This window comes from Ochotona curzoniae, unplaced genomic scaffold (assembly GCF_017591425.1).
Source record: "Ochotona curzoniae isolate NIBS_2020 unplaced genomic scaffold, NIBS_Ocur_1.0 scaffold_3208, whole genome shotgun sequence".
In the NCBI taxonomy this organism is placed as follows: domain Eukaryota; kingdom Metazoa; phylum Chordata; class Mammalia; order Lagomorpha; family Ochotonidae; genus Ochotona; species Ochotona curzoniae.
In genome coordinates, this window is record NW_024467106.1 from 39,382,677 (window position 1) to 39,406,742 (window position 24,066).

At 38.3% G+C, this 24,066-nt stretch overlaps 1 protein-coding gene across 13 annotated transcripts in view; it reads left to right on the forward strand.

Moving 5' to 3' along the window:
- The window catches only part of ELAVL2 (ELAV like RNA binding protein 2), a 174,169-nt gene that overhangs the window by 147,244 nt on the left and 2,859 nt on the right, over positions 1-24,066 (forward strand). For 9 of the 13 annotated variants that reach the window (XM_041004393.1, XM_041004395.1, XM_041004382.1 and 6 more), the window contains exons 5-7: positions 11,421-11,574; positions 14,834-15,059; positions 23,584-23,622. In XM_041004393.1, coding sequence (XP_040860327.1) covers positions 11,421-11,574; positions 14,834-15,059; positions 23,584-23,622 — 419 coding nt within the window. The remainder of the gene's footprint in view (positions 1-11,420; positions 11,575-14,833; positions 15,060-23,583; positions 23,623-24,066) is intronic. The other 4 variants (XM_041004396.1, XM_041004391.1, XM_041004392.1 and 1 more) reach the window with 1 other exon arrangement.

Genomic DNA, 24,066 nt, shown 5'->3' on the forward strand with positions numbered 1-24,066 from the left:
TTTGGGTTCCTAGTGTTGCCAACTGTTGGAACGCTGTTAAATTAAGATGAGTTATCTTGTCCTTGACGCATCTTTGCAGCGGAGGAGAGCAGTTACTTTACATGACTATGTTTGGATGTACGATAGGTGACTCAGAGTACAGTGGCAATGGATATGTCACAGACTTCTGGAGGCCTGTGCAGTGATTTCAGAAGTGATGAGGTTTCATCCAATAGAAGAAGAATAAACGTGTTAGACCTGGAAGGTTTTTAGCCTTCTGGGAAGAAACCTGTGTCTGAAAACCTTGAAGTGTACTTCTTCTGTCAAATGGTTAACTTCAAAATTGGCTGGATTCAGCCATTTTTGGAGAAAAATGTATCCCTTTCTAGAGAAAAGCTAACACACAAGAGGAAATGAAGGAAGGAATCTTGGGTAGATTAATGATTTGCCCTGTTCTGCAAAGATCTGTGATGACCTGTGGGACTTGTTTAGGATATTTACAAATGAGAGCTAGATGAAATTTCTCTCTGTAGTATTTAGTATATTTACACAGGCTCATTATATAACTTTTTCCATTACCGTATATATAAGTAGGTCACAGAAGACTTGAGTGTCTGAACTGATACTGTAGTGAAGCAATCTTTCTTCTAGTTATAGAACAAAAGGAAACTGACTGTAGATGGAAAATAAATTACCCTTTTTGGGACTGGGCTAATTTTGACGGCTCTCACCACCTGCATTACGAAGGGACGGCTGCCTCCATATTGCTTCTTTCACAACATTTCTGTTGGGTAATACTTGCCAACAGTTAGACCGGGATTCCTCTGCTTAACTTTGCCCTGAACGTGTGAGGGCTGTAAAATTGGCCCTCAACTCACTGTTTCAGTGTCAGTGTCTCCACAGGCAGCTTCATTCTGGCTCCCTTGGCTCAGCATCCTTCAGTATGGCCATCTAATTTGTGCTTGCATGCCTTATGTAGTCCTCTGCTTGTGTTGCTTATACTGTGTCATGGTTTACTAAATTATTTGGGTAGAGAAGCACTTACTGTCTGTTGTAAATTATCCATGAGTGCCCAGGGATCTTTGTTTTTGGAGTGCATTACCGGATGTTGTATTTATAACTTCTGAATGAGGAGGTGTCTGTCGTATACATATGAAATATATAGCTTACCAGAGGCAGCAGGGACCTCCTCTCTGCTCAGAGATGGGATAAGTTACAATTTAAGTGAAATTAAAAATGAATTTTTCTGAAATTTTTTTTTAAAGCCATCTGTCACTTCCTGGTAGACATCAGTATACATTGAAGAAAAAGTCAGCTGAAAAGCATGTAAAGGGCTTGTCAGCTCCTTTATTTTTTGTAAAATCAAGAAAATCAAAAATTAATTGAAGCCTCCCCTTGAGATTTTCTGTGTAATGTTTCTGCATCTGTGCCTTTGCGTACCTTCCTTCTCTCACCCAGGTGTTAAATCCACCAAAATTGGCTTGGTGAGATATTACTAACCAATACTAGTTGGATTTTATTCTTAAAAGACTCTGGTTTACTTATATCAACTAATTGGTAGTCTCTTTAGATTTAATTTTCTAGCAGCATTTGAATCTGTTGACAGTGCCTTAGATATTCAAATACTACAACAATCAAAGCTTAATAGTCTTGGCACTTATCTAGATGGTCTGGCTTCTAGAAATGTTATCTGATCAGGTGTAGGTACAATCTTAAAAGAACCCTTAAAATAAAAAAGGAAAAAAAAAGAACCCTTAGAAAGCCATTACTCCTGTGGGCAGTGCCCGCGTCACCGTGCATTCCCAGTGGAGAGGAGGGACTAGGGTTACAAAGAAGACAACACACACTGGGATATTCGTGCAAAGAGAATGCCGCTTTATTGAAGTCTAGCCTGCCTTTTATACTCTCTGGTTCCTCCTAGTATTTTTCCAATGCTCAAACAGCTCCTAAGACCCCCAGGGGCATCTTGAATGGGAAGCAGGGAAGCAGGAATTTGTGGTTAAGCCAGGAACTAAATGTATCAGGCCAAGATTGTGCATCCTGTTACCCCTTGAAAAACAAGCTAAGCTGTGGAGTTAACCCTTAGGAGACCGGGCCCTGCAACTCCGGAATAGCTGTCTCAGATTTGGATGAGTACATCTGTTTTTCTCATAAGCTGGTTTAACCTGTATTGTTTCAGTGAAGCGTAAAAAGCCAGGTTGTTTGGGCAAATGTCACAACTTATAATTATCTTACCTGAGAGGTACTTCAGCAGTAGTTCCTGCACAAGGCTGAGGAACATATCCACTTGACAGGTGTTGGAGTGCCCACTTGGTTGGTGGGACTAGAAGATAGGCATATATATGAGTTCGTTTCAGCCTACTGGAAGCTAAAATCCTAGTGACATGAAAGGTTTGAATTGTAGCACTGTCACCCTGGCAAGACTCTGAGACAGGCTGTGCAGGGGTGAGGCCTCAGACACATCAGAGTGCTCATTGTGGATGTTTTCCCCCTTCCTGTGTTCCCAGCATCCTCACAGCATATTTAGTGACAGCGGCTGAAGTGAACATTTGTATTACTACTTGCTAGTGTAGCAGCTTCTGAATTCTTTAATGTGGGGGATATGACACTAAAGTCATCAGACAGCTGGTTGGTGGCGTGATGACTTAGAACTCACCTGGCATGCAGGAACTTTACACATAACCCTAATTTGAAGCTAGACATTATTATTAGAAAATAAATTACTGCTTCTACTTTTCCCCCAAAATAAACCCTCTGTTTCTCATTTTACATTTTATTTTATGGAGTTTAGATTCTAAAAGATGTCGCCCAAAGAGAATGAAAAATTGGTAGGATTTACTGTGTAATAGTTTAATTGCAGAAATTAATCCAATTTATTTTGGAGTTCAGGTAAAGATGCTGGATGTTGATCCTTCATTTGACAATAAGGTGGTTACTTCCTCAGGCTTCATCTGGGCAGCAGGCTGTCCAACACACATGTCTGCAGTGTTATAAAAATCTGCAACATTTGAGAATTGCAGTAATTTCCCTGTGATTGGAAGATGCCTCATTTATGTAAACTTTGAACATTTCCTGTTATGGAACAGACACTATTCTTGTGCCAAGTGTGCCTATTTGTGACTTCTTGTCTGACTACAAAGATAATAGTAAATTTTACTTTTTCTCATTAAACAGAGGGTAATGCTGATACCCCATGCATATTTCCCTAGGTGTTGATAGAACAGAGTTAGGCACACAGCAATCCCCTAGTACACATAAGAGGCTGTTACTATTTGTGTTGTGAAGAGACACATTTACGTATTATGGAAAAACTGGTTCTGCAGTTCTCTGGTCACAGTTTCATTATTACGTTCAGTACTGATAAGGCCCCAAAAGGTAGGCAGTGTAAATGACATCCTTTTAGAAATAAAGAAGCTTTACAGGACCTTAATTAATTATTCCAAAAACATAAGTGATAGATGACAGAGCCATGATCTGTGTTGTCCCATGATCTATGTTTTCTTTCCTTCTTAACTTTAAAGGACACTTGTTAAGACATTTCATTTCTTGCAAGGGTTCACAGTATCTTGTCTTCTGGCCAGAACTTAACCCATGATAATGTGTCCCCTTTTAAATGTCCTCCCAGCTTAGTCCTGAACTACTCACTTCCAGTCTGATGTGTTATATAATGTTTGAAAGATTATGCGACCTAATAAATGCAGGCTCATTTCTCCTTTTTACTCTTAAATGGAACTAGGTTTTTGTTTTTAATTGTTAACTGAAATGAAAAGGTAGTAGGCATGGAGTCTTTGGTGATTACAGATGAAAAAAAAATTGTTTTTGTACATTCACTTTCTAAAATTGAGCTAAGTGCAGGTATGAATTTGGAAATGCCCTGTGAAGTATATTGATTGACAAGTTCCTACTCAGACCTCAGGATGATTAATTTACCAGCACTGCCTGAAATGCCAAATCCATAAATGTTGCTGTACTTCTGCTTCATCTTTTGCACAGAGACATTTTTAAGAATTTAAAAGACATTGCAGTCCTTCTAAATTACATTCTGAGAAATACCTTTATCATCTGCAATATTCCCCTTTTGCCTTCACCAGCATAAGAGGTCCTTGCTGAATCAACTGTACCTCAACTGAACAGTGATAAAAGGGCAAAATTAACCTACGAGTTGGGATGAATATCTTTTTGGGCAGCTTGATTTGACCCTCATTTAATAAGTCACTTGGTGAAACTGGGTGGAATTTTCAAAAACATGCTTGCTGTAGCGTTTCAGACATTTGAAAAAGGTATTCTAATTTTTCCAGCTTAAAATTTATGATTAGTTTAATACAAGTCCTTCAATCTATATATTTTTGTTTTTGCTTGGGCAGTCAGTAATTTTAGTGTGTTTTTTTTAAAAACAGTATACAATCAGTTATTCTCATGATATTACCAATATTTTAACTTCATCTTTAAGTTGAAGCTGAGAGCAACTGCTTTGACTTTTATTTAATGGTGCTGCACTAGAACATGAAAATAGGCAGCCCAAGAAACTTCTCTGTGTAAAGGACCAGTTGCTATTTTCTATTAGCTGCTATAAAATAAAAATTTTAAAAAAGCACAAGGAATTAATGTCAATAAGATTCTGATTATTGTGGACACATTTTAATTTTGTAAAGCTATAGTTTGACTATTGTTAGCTTGATTTTTCCACCTGTTTATAGCCTATATTTTTCTCAGAAAGCTAAATCCTCAGGTATTATTAGCAGAAGTACTGTAACTTTGCTGAGAGAATGAAGTACTGTAATGGCCTTTATTGTTCCTAAAATGTAAATAAGGAGGACTTTCCTAAGCAATGCTGACATTCTTGCCTTCTTGCAGTTCCTGTTACAGAATCCCCTTAGGAATGTCTGGTCATTTTCCAACATCTATCATTTTGCTAGAAGGCTTCATGTTTTCAGAGTGTGTTGCAGCTGAAAATTTCTGAAATCAGAATTACAACCCCTGAGTCCTCATCTCTTTTGCTCCATGTCTTTGGAAACATCACCTTGTTTTTCTATGAGTAAGAAATTTGTGCATTCTCTTTTCTCTTTGCTCCAAAATTGAGGGGTCTTCACTTAACCTCCAACAATACACTATCCTGTTAAAGATTTTCTCTTGAATCTCCAGTTTGAGAAATGAAACCTTATTTTAAAATACTTAATGGAATTTCCTATTCTGTGTACAGTGGACCATCTATGATTTTTGGGGATGCAATATAGCAGATTGTGGCTTAACTTTTAAGGATTTCAAAAATGAATTTAATCTAATTATAAACTATTTTCATCATAAGGACTGTGTTCTAGGCACAAGATAAACAGAATAGAATGAAGACCTTCTTTGAAGTGGTGAAGCCAGTCATATAAGATTACGAATGAATACATGTTGGTGTAGTCGGTATTGAAAACATTTGAAACATTATGCATTTTGGTGAGAAATACCGAATTGAAACCGAGGGGAAAGGGATTAATTGAGCATTGATCTTGGAGAGAGGATTTCATACAGAGCCTAGAATGTCACAAATTCAGATAGGTGAGAGGAACAGCGTCTTTCGTGTGCGACAACAAGGGGCTTCGGGAAACTACAGGGTGCATGTGTGCGGCGATAGGGATGGCTAGCTAGTAAAAGACCAAGAAATTCCTGGAGCCCTGACGAGCTTTGAGCAGAGTAACATTATCGAATGCATTCCATGACATCTCTGACCTTTTCGCTTGAGTTAAAGCCGTCATTATTTGTCTTGAAAGCATTCAAGCAAAGCCAGTGTAAATAAAAGCCAAGGTTCTGTATGTTTATGTGTCTGAATTCTGCCCTCACCCAACCCCCCTCCCCGACCATTGTCATTTTCTAAGTTCTGTGTCTTGGGATATCTGTTAAGAGTATCTGCACTAATTTGTAATATCTTTAAAGCCCCTTCTAAAGTGCTTATTTCTCTTAACTCCAATGCTTCCACTGAAACTGAATCTTTACTTTTCTGATGGTTTTTGAGGTTCCCTCATTTCCAACCCAATGGTAAAGGATCCCTTTCCTTACTGAAAACTTCGTCTGATCCTTATGATATGTATCTGTCTGGATGTGGGTTTGAAACCTGTTACTCTTAGGGTTTTGTATTTAAAAGTCAGTTAAAGTATTCGTCGTCTTTCTGAGGTTCGCCCTGAACTATGATGTTGTGGTTGGAGATCACATCTTTGAACACTTGCACACTGTTCAGGGGAGGGAGTCCAAGGTAGCCATTTCTCTGTATGGCCAGGACACTCTCCTGCCACTTTTGCTGCTGCCTGTCAGAGCCAGAACTTGTATTTAGTAATAGTGTCTTTTTTCTATAGTCTTATCAAGACTCCAGTTTTTGATGTGAACAACAGTTAGCTGTTTAAGTGTAGCTGTGACCTCGCCCACACTTTTCAAGTGGAGAGATTGGCTACAGCTTTTCCGAAACATTGAACATGTAACTAATATTCAGACGTCCAATTTGTAATTTTAGGTCAGTAATGCACAAGTGATAAAAGTTTTTCAATGATGATTTTGTCTGTGGGTGGTTTCTCAAATGTTCTTAGTATAGAAAAGAAGGTATTTCTTTGCTCATTTATGGGCCTTATCACTTCAACCTGTTGTTAATTACTGTCTCTCATCGCCAATCTTTTCCACTGATGAATCAAAGAACTGAGTGCAATTTTGTCTTTGGACTAAAGCATTTATATGGATTTAACCTTGAAAGTGATCTAATGGGATTTGTAAAGTTCACTACGTACATTTAAGTAAAGCAGCAATTCTTATTCATAGTATATCTTCATTCATTTTAATTTTTAATATTTTGATTAATTTGTTTTGATGACCCACTCCTGTGTGTATTTTTTCATGTTTAATACAGTTTTGCTGCTGAAGAAATTAGCTAATTATAAGGAATATACTCTCTGAAATCATTTAATTTCTAAGACCTAATTATGTTGATAAATCTAATTTTGTCTATTTTGTCCAGTCTGATTTTATATCACTAAAAATATTTTTGAGAAACCATTGGCTGGAGTGTGTATTTGCCTGTTCCTTTTAACTGCCTCTTTTTTCCCTCAAGTATCTTGGTATGGCTTGTCTTTGTTTATTATATCACTTGTAGGGTTGTGAGAAATTCCAGAGCAAACCTGAGTTTTAAATTGGTATCTTTGGAGTAGATTGGTGTTCAGTGTTGTACTCCCTGTTTCATCTTTAAATATTTAAATTGCAGACTCTCTGGCTGCCTCTTAAATTAGATCCTTCGCTTAGTAGTTTTGACATTTCATAACCTTGCTCCTCAGGCATTAAATATTCACCTGTTTAAATGGCAGTGAAAATTTAAAATCCAAAACGCATGTATTAATCCAGTGAATGTAGATGGGGAACAACTTGCACTTGGAGAAAGAAGAAGCTGTTTTGACCTCAATAAGACAAGTGCTGAAAGTACATTTTATTCAAGTATTTCTAACACAGAATCTGTCAGTTAAAGCAACCCTGTCATGGGGATTCTCCAAGGGATTTAGTCCCAGAAAGATACTTAACGCTTTGAAGCTGAAGATAGCTCCTGTGCGGTTCTCTAGGTGAACATGAAAGCAAGGGAGCTGTATAAACTATAGACCCACAGGAAAATCAAAATAGGGAAAGTTGCTGATCGTTGGCAGGAAGAAAATTTGATCTAGTGAATGGCTTGACTCTGCAAAGTGCAACTCTTTAATCTCTCAGCAAGGCCTCTTCCCACTTGGGTCTGACTAGATTGTTCATTTGTAATTCTGAGAGATGGAACAGGAAGTGTTTTCCTAACATGATGTTGATGACAGAGATTTCTTTGTCAAAGCCGATGACCATCACTGCTGTAATTCAGAGAAAGGAAGCAGTAGTTGTGAGATTACTGCAGGGTGGCTGTGAGTTACTGCAAAGCCCTGGAAGGAAGTGCAGGACAGTCACCTTTTCTAGCATCTTTGTTTCCTGGAAGTGAGTGGGGAATACATTGCTAACTTTTTTTCTTTTTAAATTATTCTGGGATCATCTTGGATTTTAACTAAATGTTTGTCTATTTGAGTTGCAAAGAAGCATCTCCTATCTTCTCTTCATTCCCCGGTTGCCAGTAACAGTTGTTACTGGACCAGACCAAAGCCTGAGGCTTGCAAACAATCCAAGCCTCCTATATTGATGTTAGGGATTCGGCTGCTTAAACCAACACTCGTTGCCTCCCCTGGTGTGAATCACCAAGAACCTGGAATATAAAGCGGAAATCAGGCTTGAGGAATTCCAGCTTTCATCATGGTGTCTTAACCACTGTACTAAATGCCCACCCTCAAATTGCTTTCTTATAAGAATTAGAAAACAGAACAAATATTGATTATAATGTGCTATTTTTTCAGTTACTCTCAGTCATCAGTTTTTCTGGGAATTTTTTCTGTTAAACAGTATCAGTAGAAAGCAAAATAAGTAAATCCTGATTGTTATTTCTAGTAACATCCTGTTTCTTCTCATCTGCTGTGTGTGTGTGTGTGTGTGAGAGAGAGAGAGAGAGAGAGAGAGAGAGAGAAGGAAAGAAAGAAAAAGAAACAGCAAGATTTATTTTTTTGGAAGAAGTGAAGCAATGCCAGTTGCCTGCGTATAGGATTGCGGAGAGAAAATCAGTTGGGGAGATGAGGTCGTGGAGCCAAGAAGAGAAGTTGAATCCAGAATTTAATCCCAGTTGTATATAACCTTAAGCATGTTATTTACTGTGCTTTTGCCTGTTTCCTCAACTCTCACATATTTACATATTTCCTACCTGTCTCATTAGGGTTGTTGTGAGATGTGGACAGAATACAAATACAGGGATTGGTAAATGATGAAATCCCCTCACTGTGTAAATGTGAATTGGATATTAAACCATTTTGTAACCACTGTGAGTTTATATGTGATAACATGTCACCTCTAGGATACTGCTGATTTGACAAAATTAGTGAAATAAGCTGTTCGAAGGAGCCTTCTTTATGTTCAAGCCTTCTTTATGGGGCTAGGAATTACAGAAGCAATATGAGCTTAAGACTGGACGTTGGGAAATGAGAGAGAGAGAGAGGAAGGGAGGGACAGAGAGAGAGAAAAAAAAGCATTGTTAACCTAAGTATGTTTTCAAAGCTTTTATATAAGCATTAAATATAAACTCGCTCTCCTAAATGCATTTCAGAATAACTTTTAAAGCACTCCACCCACACTCGTTTGAAATGCACAAAGCAGTGAATGTCACTGCATGAGTAAATTATTCTAGAACACTGCAATGGACTCAGGTTACCCTTAAATTTAATGGTCTCGGTCTTTACCTACATCTTCAAGGACTTGCAAAGATCACTACTATTTATAACATACTCATCTAGGTTTTGAGACTTGTGCTAAGTATTTCCTATGGAGTTGAAATAATTTTGTTTAGTTATTCTAACAAATGTATACAGAAGGTTTAAAAATAGTACTCTAAATTCACAAAACCCGTAGTGAATTCATCTTGTGTTGAGCTCCGGGACCATGATTGGGTAGCTGATACCTTTAGGCTGTTATGCCACACTTGAGCTCACAGAAGCGGCCTGCTTCTGCTGCCTCTTCATTGGTTGTCAGAAGTTATTCTCCTGTGACAATGTTGACAATCAAAAGTGGCTGTTCATAATGATGGTGCATCAGTCACATACAGCAAACTGGCTGACTTGCTGAGAACATGCAGTCTAAGGAATAAAGCCTTGGGATCCTATGTGCACGTGGGGCCTTGAGCGCTGCAGAGTTCAGCTTTCCTAGACAGTTGAGAGCTGTACTCTAGAAAACAAGTTGTGCATTTGTTTCTTGGTATTTCTGAATTGATATATAATTTACACTGACTGATAGCCATCTCAATATTAGAGATCTCCTAAATTACTTGATCTTTTCCTGTATATGTAATTTTTCACATATATTTAAGTTTTAGTTCTTATGATCCTAAGTGCTTAGGCATGGAGAAAACAAGTAGTATGTGAATAATTATCCATCTTCTGTCTACCACTGTTGTAGACTTAGGACAGGACAGTGCCAAAATGACTTCCAAATATACTTTCAGAATGACAGGTATATTTTTACTTGTCAATGAGAAGACTGTTTATCCTGTTGCCATGAGTGAAACACTGAAAAAATTTCATAAAGTAATAGAAAACTTGGCTTATGTTTTATCCTGGAAAACAGTGAAAAATATGCTGTGACAAAGCTGTGGGAATAATTTAAGCTATGGAGAAAGTATTTGATGTTTCATGGTACAGGTTATTTAACTATTGGTGCACACTGGATAGTATCTGTTTTCGGGGAAGGTGGGCAATAAGCTAAATTAAAGGTGGGTGCAGTGGATAAAATGAGCAGGCAGAAGTAATTGTATCCTAATACCCCAGCAAAGGAATTTTCAAGTTAGAATCATTGCCCGTTTTTGTGGGTAATCTAAAATCTAGGTGTATTGTGAAATATCTGTGCTTACATTTACCTGTCCAGAAAAACCTAAGTCAGAGGAATAACTCATGTGGCAGACAGCTGTCTCATCAGAGATATGTTTTAAGCAAAGAACCAGTGGATTGGCCTTGTGGTGCAGTGAGTTGGTCCCTGTCTGTGATGCTGGCATCTCATTCAAGGCCTGGCTGCTTAATGTCCAACTCAGTTCTCTCTTAATGTGCCTGTGAAAGCTTTTGTGGATGGGCCTGGGTGCTTGGTCCTCTGTCATCCACCTGGGTGACCCAGATGCAATTTCTGGTTACTGAATTTGGCCTGGTTCAGCCAGAGCTAATTGTAGTCACTTGTAGAGTAAATCAGTAAGTATAAGATTGTACCTTTCGTTCCCTCCCTCTCTGTAACTCTGTCTTTCAAATTAATCAGTCTTTTTTTATATCTACTGAAAAGCATGTAAAATGGCAGGTGAAGTAATAAGAGGGCATAATTCCTTCTGAAAATCAAGATTGGAAAGACTTGTGAACAAGAAGACACCAAAAGATAATAGGATATAGTTTATTCATATATCTAAATTTTTAGAAATATATGAAATAGATAATTATTTTTAAGTAAAAAAGGCATGCATTGTGATGAAGGGTGAAGTTTGTAGAAATGTGGTTCCACTGTACCCAGAAGCTGGGGAGAGGTGACGTAAATGTATCCAGTGAATTTAGAGTCCTGCTTGGAATAAGTGGGTTTAAATCTGCTCGGTGGAGGGTTTCCTCCATGGAGGAAAACCTGTGTTCGTTAGTGTTGTTATGTTGAGGACTTCCAAACCCTCAAGGCCTAATACACTGCTCTGACACTTGGCATTTGCCTGGGATTTTTCCAGAAATGAGTCACACTGTTCATGTTGAGCTCATTTCACTTCCAGTGTCCATTGTATACTCTTTATAGAAAGGTTAATTAGTTTCTAAGGGGAAGTGATTGAGTATGAATATATATATTTTCTTTCCCTTTTCCAGGTTTCCTATGCTCGCCCAAGTTCAGCCTCTATCAGAGATGCAAATTTGTATGTCAGTGGACTTCCTAAAACAATGACCCAGAAGGAGTTGGAGCAGCTTTTTTCGCAGTATGGGCGCATTATTACTTCTCGTATCCTTGTTGACCAGGTCACTGGTAAGTAGGCAGCCGTTCTGCACAGTCTTTTGCTTTGTTCAACTGTCAGATCTTGAAGTATTTTGTCTTCTCATACAGCAGTCGTGCTTCAAGAACACATCAAAGGTATATGTGGGCCAGAAAATGCAATTTTCTGCTGGAATTGTTCATAAATATGCATGGACAAAAATAGATTGTGGAATGTAGTGAGCAAGTTTGAGTCATTTCCACCCCGAAGGTGCAGGTTTGAAGCCTGTTTCATGGCTTGTAATAAATTTATAGATGCTATAATCTTCCTTTCCAAGCTGCCTTGTGAAAAAGCCCCCATCCTCCTTATAAAGTGCTAATAAACAATCTTTTTGTGAAAGGAAAGTTTAATGCAGCAATATGCAGCTAGTTCTTCAAGGGAGAATTCCACCCATCCACACTCGTAATTACTGTGGAGTTTGTGTTCCTGGCCTGGCCTATGCTGTTCAGGCAAATGTTAAGAATTTGAGAGTTTGAATTTTCAAAATTGATTTTGTGCCTAATGTCAGCTTTAGCTGAACTGGAATGAGAATGCTGACCTGTTTATCAAACTGTTAGCATTTTGGGGGGGCCATTCTGCCCAAGCTTTCAGTGACATGAGAGCTAGCAACATTGACTGACTTAATTATGGATTTTCAACCTGAAGTACACATATATTTTTCTCCTCAAAGAATTTTAGAAACAATTTTAAAGCAGCAAAATCAGGTAAAGTGGCAGGGCAGGGAGGATGGCACTGTGTTTTGTTACATACTCAAGCAAATACAAAATTCCGTGGTTTTAAAAAATAAATAGGTCTTTCTCTTTATTTCTTTCTCATCCCTCACCCCCCACATCTCCCTTCTTCTGTCTGTCCCTTTTTCTCTCATCCTTTCCCTATTTCACAATCTTGTGACCCTGATGATACTTTGTATATTACAACATCTGAAGTTTAGAAGAATGCAGTATATTTTCTGCAAAATGAAATTGGATCTTTAATTTTCCAAGGGGAGATCACTTTAGTTTGATCTGAATGAGAGATGGTGTTACGCCCCTCCGTGCTGTTAATTGGCTTCCTAGGAAGCATCACCCTTGGTATTGTGGCTGGAAAGATAACCTGTCACCATGTACATGCCTGAGAGAATGCTGTTAGAGGTAGTATGGTCATGGGAAGCTTTATGCCAGCAAGAGTATATAGAATAGTGTCTTAGTTGCATTAATTATTCCTTAATCCTTATACGTTCTGTCACACTGTATTGTATCCTGTAGGCTGCTAATGGAATGAAGTAGAAATCTAGTCCTATCAATCCAGATTAAAACTGTTCCAAGTTAACAACAATGCCTTTTTATTATGTTCATATTGTCCATGCTTTCTGACTTTTAGTGAAAACTGAATGATTCGAGAGTAGATTTTTACCTGTGATTCAGAAAGCCCCTCGGATCTCTTCACTGACCATCAGTAAGGTTGTGGGTGGTTCTTGCTCATGGCTCTCCCTCTGCAGCATCAGCATCTTTCTGAGTCCTTGCCAGGAGTGTACATACTTGGGCCATGTCCAGCACCTATGAGTTTAAAACTCTAAGGGTGGACATTTCACCCTTATTATTCTGATATAGACTTAAGTCTGAGGACCACTGGTTTATGTGATTGTACCTGTGTAGAAACAGTTTCTTTGCTTATCTAATGGTTTCCTAATGGAACAACTAAATCTAAGGGTCATTGATTCTTAAAAGGAAATGATAGATAAATGACAAGATGTATTTGCCATCAATTTGCTATTTCATCTTAATACTTAGAGATTTCAGAGCAGGCTTACTTTACCTGAAATAAAAATTGAAACCCAACAATTTTTTCATCTAGCCATCAGGAGGCAATAATGTGCAATGGCTATAACTTAGGTGGAACAGGTAGTGATAGCAAAAGTAGTAATAGTGGCTGAGAGAAAAAGATAAGGAGAAAAATGCATTTCCTACTTACACCATTCCAAGCCATTGACCTTATGTATTCTGTAGTGTTAATTGTAAAGTGAATAAACCTTCAATTTCTCTGAAAGTTCCTATAAATCATGATAGCCTAATGCATTTTCCCAGCACAGCTTTCTTAGTTGTCTGTCATTCTTTTATTTAATGACATACTCTGAATCATGTTTGCGTTTCCAGCTGCTTGCCCCAAACAGATAGTGCCAGTATAAACTTGTTTGCCGAGAAAATACCTTCCTGTATTTTGTTATCTCCTGATGACTAGCTTTGGGTTTCCGCTTGTGATTTCTCATAAGCTGGAGAGTTGCTCGGCCATTCTCTGCTTTCATTTTTGTCAGTCCTGGAGGCAAACTATGGGTAGGGAGTGGCTTTTTTAGGAGAAATCACTGATACCTCACTTTTTAAAAATATAATTGTTTGAGGGAGTGAGCAAGAGCGCGTGAGTGTAAGTGCTCTCAATTTGCTGGTTGACTCCGAGATGCCTGCAATGCTTAATGCCAGAGTCCGGCACTCATGGTGCAGCCAGGGCTGCTGTGTGCTCGGTGCTGGAGGCAAGTGTTGAACCTGAGTACCTTTCCTTTGATAGGAGACGCAAGTGTCCTGATCAGCATCCTAACAGCCACTCTAAGTACAAGCCTGCATGTGCTTGACTTTATTTTTTTTCTCTTCGTCTAACACTCATATTAGTTGGAAACAGTGCAATTTCAAAGTACAAGGATCCTCTGTAGACTTTTTTTTCTAAAGGACCTGTGTACAGTGGTATTGAGCTGAGAATATTATTTAAAATTCTATCTGTACTATGTCACCACAGTGTATGTATTTTTAACATAGTTTTTTTTTTTAACAGTTTTAGCAATGCCTGATTCTTTCTTCCTTGTTATCGGGAAAGGGGCTGCTGGTGCCTCTCATTTCTGAGCTGCTTATCTAGTAACACAATTTTAAAAATGGAACTTGGGCATACAGTTGACATTAAAGACATGGGAGGGAAAGAGGAAGGGAGGGGAGAGAGAGAGAAAACATGGACATACTTGTGCTTTCTCGTCTTGGCTTATTGGAAGGCATGTGATAATCAGCATTCATGTTGTATAAATGACTCCATGCATTTAAAAATTGCAAAATTATGATTCTCGACTGAATTGCTACTAGGTTAAAGTTAAACTTTCCTCTTGGTGTGATTTTATGGCAAATGTTTGTGTGAGTGAACGTGTTCTTGAGAAGGAAAAATTAATTATCCTTTCTTCTCTCCCTTCCCTCTCCTTCCACTCCCTCTTTCCCGAATCTTTACTCAAATCTACCATAGGCATATCAAGGGGTGTAGGGTTTATTCGATTTGACAAGCGGATTGAGGCAGAAGAAGCTATCAAAGGCCTAAATGGCCAGAAACCTCCTGGTGCCACAGAGCCAATCACTGTAAAGTTTGCTAATAATCCAAGCCAAAAAACCAATCAGGCCATCCTTTCCCAGCTGTACCAGTCTCCAAACAGAAGGTATCCAGGACCGCTAGCTCAGCAGGCACAGCGTTTTAGGTAAGTCTGGTTTAGTTTTTGTGCCCAGCTACTAAACTGAAAGAGGGTTTACTGCCCAACAACTTTTAATTGACAGAATTTCTGGTTTGCTTTGATCATTTTTGTTGTTTTGGTGTTTTCTTTCTGATGGGCACAGAGACAACCTAGTAGGGGAATAGTGTCTTTTGCTAATATTAAAGATGGAGACAAAGGGACAGTGACCCACAGGGGTGTTCTCTACCGAAAGGGATACTGCGGAGCATCCTACAGTGTCCACAGTGTAGTCCCAGCAACAGATCATTGGACCCCAACATCAAAGCGGTGCCATGATTGAGAAATCAATCTGCAGATTGCTGGAGTCATCTTAACTGTTTCCAGGACTCTGTTCTCCAGTGTTCAAAAGATTTTTTTTTTCTCTTAAGAATTTTGTTTGTTTCCAGTGTTTTATATTTTAGCATAAAACTCTTTACTACATTGCTTTATGATGAGTCCACCCTAAGGATTTGTAATGAATGTGAATGCATTATATACAAATGGATAATTGCCTACCCTTTATTATTCCTTGGAGTTTAAAAGTTGACTATTTCGGTCTCTATTGCATTGGTGTCCCTTCTTTTTTTTTTCCCCCTTTTTAACAGCTTTAAAAAAAAATAGATGCCATTTTAAAATTCTTGAGCCATACAACACCTATGTCAGCCTGTGTGTGACCTGTGGGTGGACATTGCTAACCTTTGTAGAATCCATAAACATCCGTGGCTTTAGCTCATAAGAAAAAAAATATTTTTGTTTTTATTAACAGGTAAATAATCCAACTTTTATTTTAATTCTGGGATAATAGCTCATCTTGGATTCATTTAGAAATCATCCCAGTGTGTGCTTAAGGAGACAAGTGACTTTAAGAAGTTAAACATTTTTAAAAAAATACAGCATAAAATCTTTCCAGTTTCCTGAACAAGTCAGCTATAATTTTCCAGGACATTTTAAACCATATTGTGTATTTCAGTCACAGTATCATCTAACGGATTCTTCTTTTTTTAAGTGTTTATCAAGCTTATTTTTTCCATTTTGAAGCAGAATAATTATGAAACAATCACAAATGTAACTCAAGGAGACTGAGAAGTTATATGTTTTCCAACTTATATTTTTGAGGTATTTATAGAGTGTTAATATAGTAGGGATAAAATCAGTCAAAATACCTCCTTTTAGAAGTACTCTTTGTATTACTTAAGGTGAGAAGTTGTTTACCATAAATGCCACCAATTTAATGTCTACTTAAGTTGGCCTTTTCCCTGGAAGAAATAATTTCCTTAAAAGGCTACTATTCAACTGGTTGCTTGGGTCCCTGTTGAGTAGATGAATTCTGCTTCAATGTTGAGGGTTTTTTTTTTAAGATTTTTAAAGAAAAGAAATGTTTGCCACCTTTGACTTTAATGGTGGATACTAGAAAAAATTGAGCTAACAGGATGGGGAACATCTGGTCTGTGGTCCGTATGAGACCTGCAAAATCACTTGTTCTGGTTCTAAGGCAACTGAAGATGTAACTTGAAGTTCAGTAAATCCATAGCAGGCTAATTTTTAACTCTGTATGACCCAAAATGGTATTATAAATATCCAAATGGCTGTTGGCAGAAAAACGGTTCTATATTCTTGAAAGGGGTCATACATGGTATTATTTGATACTTGCCCTAGTGGAGAAGAAAATGTCACAGAATTTTTTGCTCTGTCCATAAGTTTTATGTGTGGCATCTTCCTTAAGTGAAATTACATATAAAATACTCTCACCTTCAGGTTGAGGACAGAAAAACCTGTAGGAGTTCTACATGTGTTTTAGGCAACCTGTCAGGTCGCTTTCAGGGTTCTTTGGGGGCATGGAAAGGAACAGAGCTTATATGGAAGTCAGTTCTTTAAAACTTTATCAGTTGATTTTACAACTGAGAAATTATAAAATGGCTGATGTTAGTAGAAAGCCGTATTAGTCTAAAATTTTAGGTACTTTTCCCCTTTTTAGGCTGTACGTGTGTGTGGGAGGGCGATAATCATGAGTAAAATGTAGCGTTTTTCAAATGAGAATTGAGTGCAGACAAAAGATTGGACAAGAGCAAGAAAAGACGATTCGGGAGAGTGCTTGGTTACTGAAAGGACAAGACTTGCAGCTGACTAAGTTTAAAATAATGATGACTCCAGTGTTCCCCTCTCCACACCCTCACCCCATCTTGAATACTCAAGCTTTTCATTTGGTGGGTTGACATTTTGAAGGTCAGATCCAATACCTTTATAGTATCCACTGCACATTCTATGCTTCTCTGTATTAAACCATGTAACATGATTAATTTGGAGATTATATTCTTAACTTTTGGAGAAGTTTAAGGAGAAGAGCATTAGAATTGCTCTTGGTAAGGGAAGCCTGATCAGAAGGTGGTGCAGATTATTCTTTCCCCTGCTGGTTACTGTCTGTGGTCTCCTTCATTCCACTTACCACCCTTCACGCAATTTCTGCCCAGGTAATGACATAATCAACTAGTTATTATGCTTAGTGAAAGGGTTTTATCTAAGTTGGGTGTTGGGGGAAAAAATTTAGAACGCTTATTTTTCGAGGTCAGGCTTTAACTTGAACAATGTTTGATGCTTTTATGTAGTATTTTTTTTTAAAGATTTATCTATTTTTATTGGAAAGGTGGATACACAGAGAGGAGGAGAGACAGAGAGGAAGATTTTCCATCCAGTAGCTCGCTCCCCAAGTGAGCACAATGGCCAAAGCCAGGAGCCAGGAGCTCCTCCAGGTCTCCCCTACAGGTGCAGGTCCCAAGACTTTGGGCCATTCTTAATTGCTTTCCCAGGCCACAAGCAGGGAGCTGAATGGGAAGCGGGCTGCTGGGACTAGAATCAGCGACCATATGGGATCCCAACATGTGCAAGGTGCAGACTCTAACCACTAACGCTATCAGGCCGGGCCCTGTGTAGTATCTTTAACATTGCTGTTACTGACTTGATTCTGCCCCTCACCTGCTCTTCAATTAAATAAAGGTTATACTTACTTTTGCTCCATAAAGACCTGTATATTAAGGACTGACTGTTGTGTGTTGTTGGTGCTTTTTTTCCATAGTTGAGATCAAGTTCTTTCCACACATTTTTTGCCCCTAGGATTTGTGGTTTAATGCTCTTAGCCTTGAGTTTGTACTTTACAGCAGACAACTAAGAAAATATCTCATTGTGTATTTTTATGTTGACATAGTATCTTGGGAGCTGAGAGAGATCAGAGAACTCAAGTCACAAATAGTGTTATAGCCAAGGAATCTGCTATTCATGAAGTGCACCATGTCTTCTAGGGTAAAGAAATAGTAAGTAAGTAAGTAAGTAGTAAGGGTTAAGCTTAAAATGTGCTGGTGAAGTTTACTGCTTAGTTTACCCATGTGAGTAATTAGATAATTATTTTAACATGAGCTCTGCAAATAAAATATGCTTATTTAATTAACTGCAGTTTTCAAAATTAGTTTTTATTTGGATCAGTAGTATGATTCAAGCCATTATGGATATTCTGTGATGTCTAAAATAAAAATTTTAAGCTTATTTTTTTATGAAACATCTTTAAATTCGTTGAAAATGATCTATTCTAATGCTGGCATGCCCCTAAAGGAGTCTTTTTTTAAAGATTTTTTTTTTTTTAATTGGAAAGGCAGGTTGACAGGAGAGATAGAAACATCTTCCATCATCCACTGGCTCACTCCCCAAATGGCTGCAATGGCCCAAGCTGAGCTGATCCAAAGCCAGGAGCCCGGAGCTAGGAGTCCCTTACTGTTCTCCCATGTGAGCACATGGTCTCAAAGCTTTGGGTCATCCTCTTCTGCTTTCTCAGGCCATAAGAAGGGAGCAGGATGGGAAGTGGAGAAAACAAGACATAAACTGGCTCCCATATGGGATGTTGGCACTTGCAGGGGGAGGATTAGCCAGTTGAGACATCGTGCAGGCACCTCCAGAGGAGTCTTTTAAATAAACATTTGAGTTAGACATTTTAGATATTTATTATAGCATCACAGTTTCCTTTTAAGAAGAAACTGGGCTGAGTACTCTTAGAACATTCCTCTTGAAAATAAGATATGCCCATTTGGTTGAATCAAGTTGGAAGTTAACTATGCTGTGCATGTTGATCAGTGTTCTGGAGAGATTTGGATACCTAGTATTTGCAGTATTCAGAGCTTTCTTTCCAATTAGTAATCTTTCCATACTTTTATTTCTGATTGGAATAGACTTCAGTTTCCCCACTACTTGCATGTTAGCTTCCCAAGGGCTGTCAGCTGGATTTCTTTTTTTAATCTGGACTGTGCTTTAAATTAAGATCATATTTTTCATAGTAATTTATATTTACAGAAAACTACTCAGAAGAGCGGAAAGTTCTCCTGTACTCCTTCTCCCCCCTTTCCATACGCTCATCTCTGGAAACCTTGGATTAGTGTGTTTTTTAATTGTTTGTAAACTAGTGTGGATGCATTATTAACTAAGTTTTATAGTTTACATTACGCTTTTTTGTTGTATAATTCTATGGCTTTTGATAAATATCAAGGCATTTATCTACATATCCAGAATATCATATAGAACATTCAGGTATAGCTCTTGAGAATTAGACAAGTGTTTATTTTTGCTCTGTATTTATAAACACTTGTTTTGGAATGAGGCTAATAAGTGTTTCTCTTTAAAAATTTGGTTTTAATCTGAATTTTATTTTTCATAAATAATATAAGCATAATCAAGCAGAAAATAGTAGGATATAGTAAAAATCCAGTTAAAAATGTCTTGCGAGTAACTGTTGGCTGTCTTCACTTCTCATTTACCTACTATCTCAATATACCTTCTAAAAAGATTCAAAAGGTAGTATTGATGATGTTGAGGCTCCTTTGTGACCTTACCTGAGGCATATTGATTGGATTGGCTTTGCTTAGCCTCATCATGTGACTTGTATTGGGATTAGGAGAAATAATTGTCTCTCCTTTCTCTTATTTGCTTGGATTTTCTTTGCTGGTATTATCCTCAACTCTGATTTGCCTCTTTTTTTTTTTTTTTGATGAGAATCTTTTAAAAGCGAAGGTTATTTTAATTAAATCTAGGTTATCCAGTACAATCCTCTAAATCCACTTAATGTATCTTTTATAAAGTGGATTATGTCCGGGCTGCAGATCAGGTGAGATGGCACTGGCCACTTTGCTCCTCTGAGAATGGCTTCTTATTCCCTCAGGGAAAGGCATGCAACTGAGAGTGGGCACAGGGTGCAGTGCATTTATTAAACAAAATAAAAGTATTTTAAGTTTTATATTCATGGTGGAGAGAGAAATTCACCCACCTACTGTTTTATCCCCCCCACCCCCATACCCCCTGACAGAGACCTACAGGTAGCTCAAACTGGGCCAGACAAAAGCTTAAATTAGGAGCCTGGGACTCAGTCCAGTTCTAAGTAGTTAATCCATTGCTTCTGTCTCTCACCATGTGTGTTGATAGGAAGCTGGAGTCAGGAGAAGGAGCCAGGACTAAACCCAGGCCACTCTGGGGCATCCCTGTTGGCTTCTGAACTGCTAGGTCCAACAGCCAGCCCAAGAATGCTTTATTTTAAAATATTGAAATACATTTAATGATGACTTCAGGCTTTACCTCCCGCAACATGCACATCCTAATGTGCATCCTCTGAGTCACACCAAAGATTGTTAGCTTCATCTCCATTTAAATTGTTTTAAATTACAGTGTATAAAACATGTCCTTGAGCTATGGACAGACTTGGTAAAGAAATGCAATGTAGGGTGTTTTGGAGACACTGCACTATTTTATCTCTAGATAATACATGACTTGCCAAGTACTGCTAGACATAGTACACATGTTGTCCGTGAATTTTATCCCTGGATTCCTCTGGGCTGGAAAACATGGTTGTGAGACACTGAAAGATCAAGTGAAGTTACTGAGCTGAGCTTCATGCAGGGAGAAGGTTTCAGTCGTACGTGGCCCACATCTCCTTGGTCTGATGTTCTCTTGCTTTCCTGGTGATGGTAGAGGAGGAGAGGGGTCTACAATTTGGCTTCAATTTCAGAGGACAGAATTTTTTCCTAAAATGAAAGCTGAATGAAGATATCTTTGGAAAATCCTATCATAGAGCTTCACAGATAGAGGAGACTGGAAGCTCAGTAATGAGGGATGTCAGAAATCCTAATCTGAAAGTCCTAGACTTCTTGTATGATGATTGCAAGGATGGCAGAGGCCAGGAGAGGGAGATGAAGAGGAAGGAGACCATCTCTTCCTCAAAGAATGTTACTCATTTCTGGGCTAGGCTTGGTTTATATCCCACCTTGAAAACACTGAAAACTTCTTTAGTGAATTCTGAGTCTGAATTTCTGGTTGCTGTCCCAAGTGGTTGGTAACCATGAATGTCTGTCTTTATGTGTCACAGTTAACGAATGTAGGCACTGCACCACTTTTCATTGAATCGATGTGCTTCTGTGCTTTTGGACACCTCATCTTTCAGCACTGTGGACAGAGACTTCAGAATGCTCTTCTGTTCTGCCCATGTCAAAAGATGTTAGGATAGTGTACAAAGTCTGTGGAAAATATAATGAGTCTGTCTTCATGCAAAAGCATTTTGAAATCATTCACAGCTTTTTTACATTATTCATTTTTATAAATTTTCTAAAGACCACTGCATGGCTTATGAATGGCTTTCAAAACAGTGGAATAAACTTTTTTTAAAATTCCATTTTCCCTTAAACCTTTTAAGACATCCTTAGACACCAAATGCAGATTCTATGTATTGAATGACTTTGTGCGTTGGTGATCCCAGTGTGTGCTCTTCCTTATTTCTGGTGCTGGTAGTCTTTATTCTTGAGTTTAAAGGCATGGCATATTTGAATGTACTTTTGCTCTTCGCAGGTAACAAAGCTATCCTCTGCATGTGGGCTTTTATCCCTTCATGTGTAAGCAGGCTTATTCACGTGATTCTTTTGGTAGCTGTCATGTTTTGATAGCCTCCTTGCCTTTTTGTAGTCATCAGATCATTTATTTTAAATTGACATGACCTAAGTCTGTTATCACCAGTGCAGTGAGACTCAAGAACAACACTCATGCAAGCTTGACACACACATACACACACACACACAGATGTACACATGCTTGTACTGGTTAGTATGTGTGCATATATATGCACATGGGCATGCACACACACATGTGCACACATAGGCACATGTACATTGATGAAAGTACTACTGTGATTTGTTCTGTTTCCTTGCATTTTGGGTTATGCCTGCTCAATTTTTTCTTTCTATTTTTGTACAGAAAAGTTCTAGTAGAGATAAGGGACAGGTATTTGCTGAAATAGTGCTCCTTTTGTCAGTTCTTAAACATCAACCTAGATTTGTATTGGTGTTTATAAAAACTAAAGTGCTTTGCTTTTTTCTTGTGTGGTGTAGCTTGACTTTGTGCCATAAGTTAGACACAATCAACTTGAGACTTTTTCTTCACTTGATGTTAACCAAAAAACTGAGAAATGATCAAACTTCTGTTTTCAAATTTACATTTTAGGGGTATTTTTAAAAAAGAATAAAAATCTGTCTTGTAACCTGAGATCTTTTGGGGAGATTAAGCATGTGCTTGCTTCCTTAAAACAGATACACAATAAACTGCAAATTTAGGACATCACAGTAGTCTTTTTCAAACTGTGATAAAGCAAAAAGAATCAAGTAATATATAATCAGTTCAGCTTTTGGACTACAGAAAGGGTAGAAAGTTGTGGTTTTATCACCTTATCACTTTGTTTTCATGTACTTAAGAGACTATCAGTTTGCCTTCTTTGCTCTCTGCCTGGCTTCTTACCAGTAGATGTACATTTCCTCTAGTATAAATGCAACCTTGTGCTCAAGATCTGAACCTCTGGCTTTGTTGCTTGCTAAAGCAATAGCTCTTTCTTCTCTCCTTCCCTGGACCTTAGCTTTGCATATATGAGACATGGAAGTGTTAACCAAAATTGTCTGTGAAGCTCTTTTGTAATTCTTTTATTCCTTTTTGCTTCTGCAATGTGAAAATCCCTCCAGGTTGGGAGATGCAAAGGACAATTATATGACTCTTTGGTATTGGAGAGTATCAGTACTACCATTTACTGTTGCAGTGGTCTTGGACAGGTGAATTATTCTCTCTGCACCTGTGTGTCCTCAGCAAGCAACGGAATTGTGGATGTTAAAAGTATATGTATAGAGGACGAGGAAACTGCCTGGTGAGAACCCTGGGGTTAACTCTTCACCTGGCTCCATGCGTTCTCTCTGAGCAGTTTGTACATGTGACCATCAGTGTTTCCCCAGCACTGAGCCTTACACAGCTCAGATACATCTGTGGGCACAGCTAGTGCCCTGCGCCCATGGCTGCCCATCCCCTAAGGACTATGAAAAGTCTCAGGTGTGTTTGGACACTTCATGTATAAGCAATGTACAGACATCCCCTTAGAAGATTGTACTGAGCAGCCCAGCCTTCTAGAATATTAAGGGGAAAACCTAAAACTGAAGTTTGCTGAATGTGTGTTTTGCAGGTTGGACAATCTGCTCAATATGGCTTATGGAGTAAAGAGGTAATGATAGAGGTTCATGATACTCATCATACCTTCCCATGATTAGTTTTCTTTGATTTGAGCACTGCTGTTTACACCCTTCATGAGTTTGTATTGGATTTTATTTTGCATGTACAACATAACACAAAGCTGTTTTTTTGACACACATTTGACTCAGGGAATATTTCTTTACCACTGGGTGCCACCTGGCCTTTTAAAAAGCTGTTGTTTGTTTCATGTTGTGTTCCAATGTTATAGCATGTTTATGTATGTGTTGGTTGTTTTCTGCCCGATCCTGCTTTCATGAAGTCAGTTCTAAATGTTTCTTTGCTATTGTGGATAATGTAATTCAGTACAGAAAGTAATGGCATTGCATAGCTTATTAATACATTGTCATTGTAAGTCACAAGTAGACTTTGGTTGAAGCATCAAAATGATTGGATGTATCCAATAGGGGTGGAAATT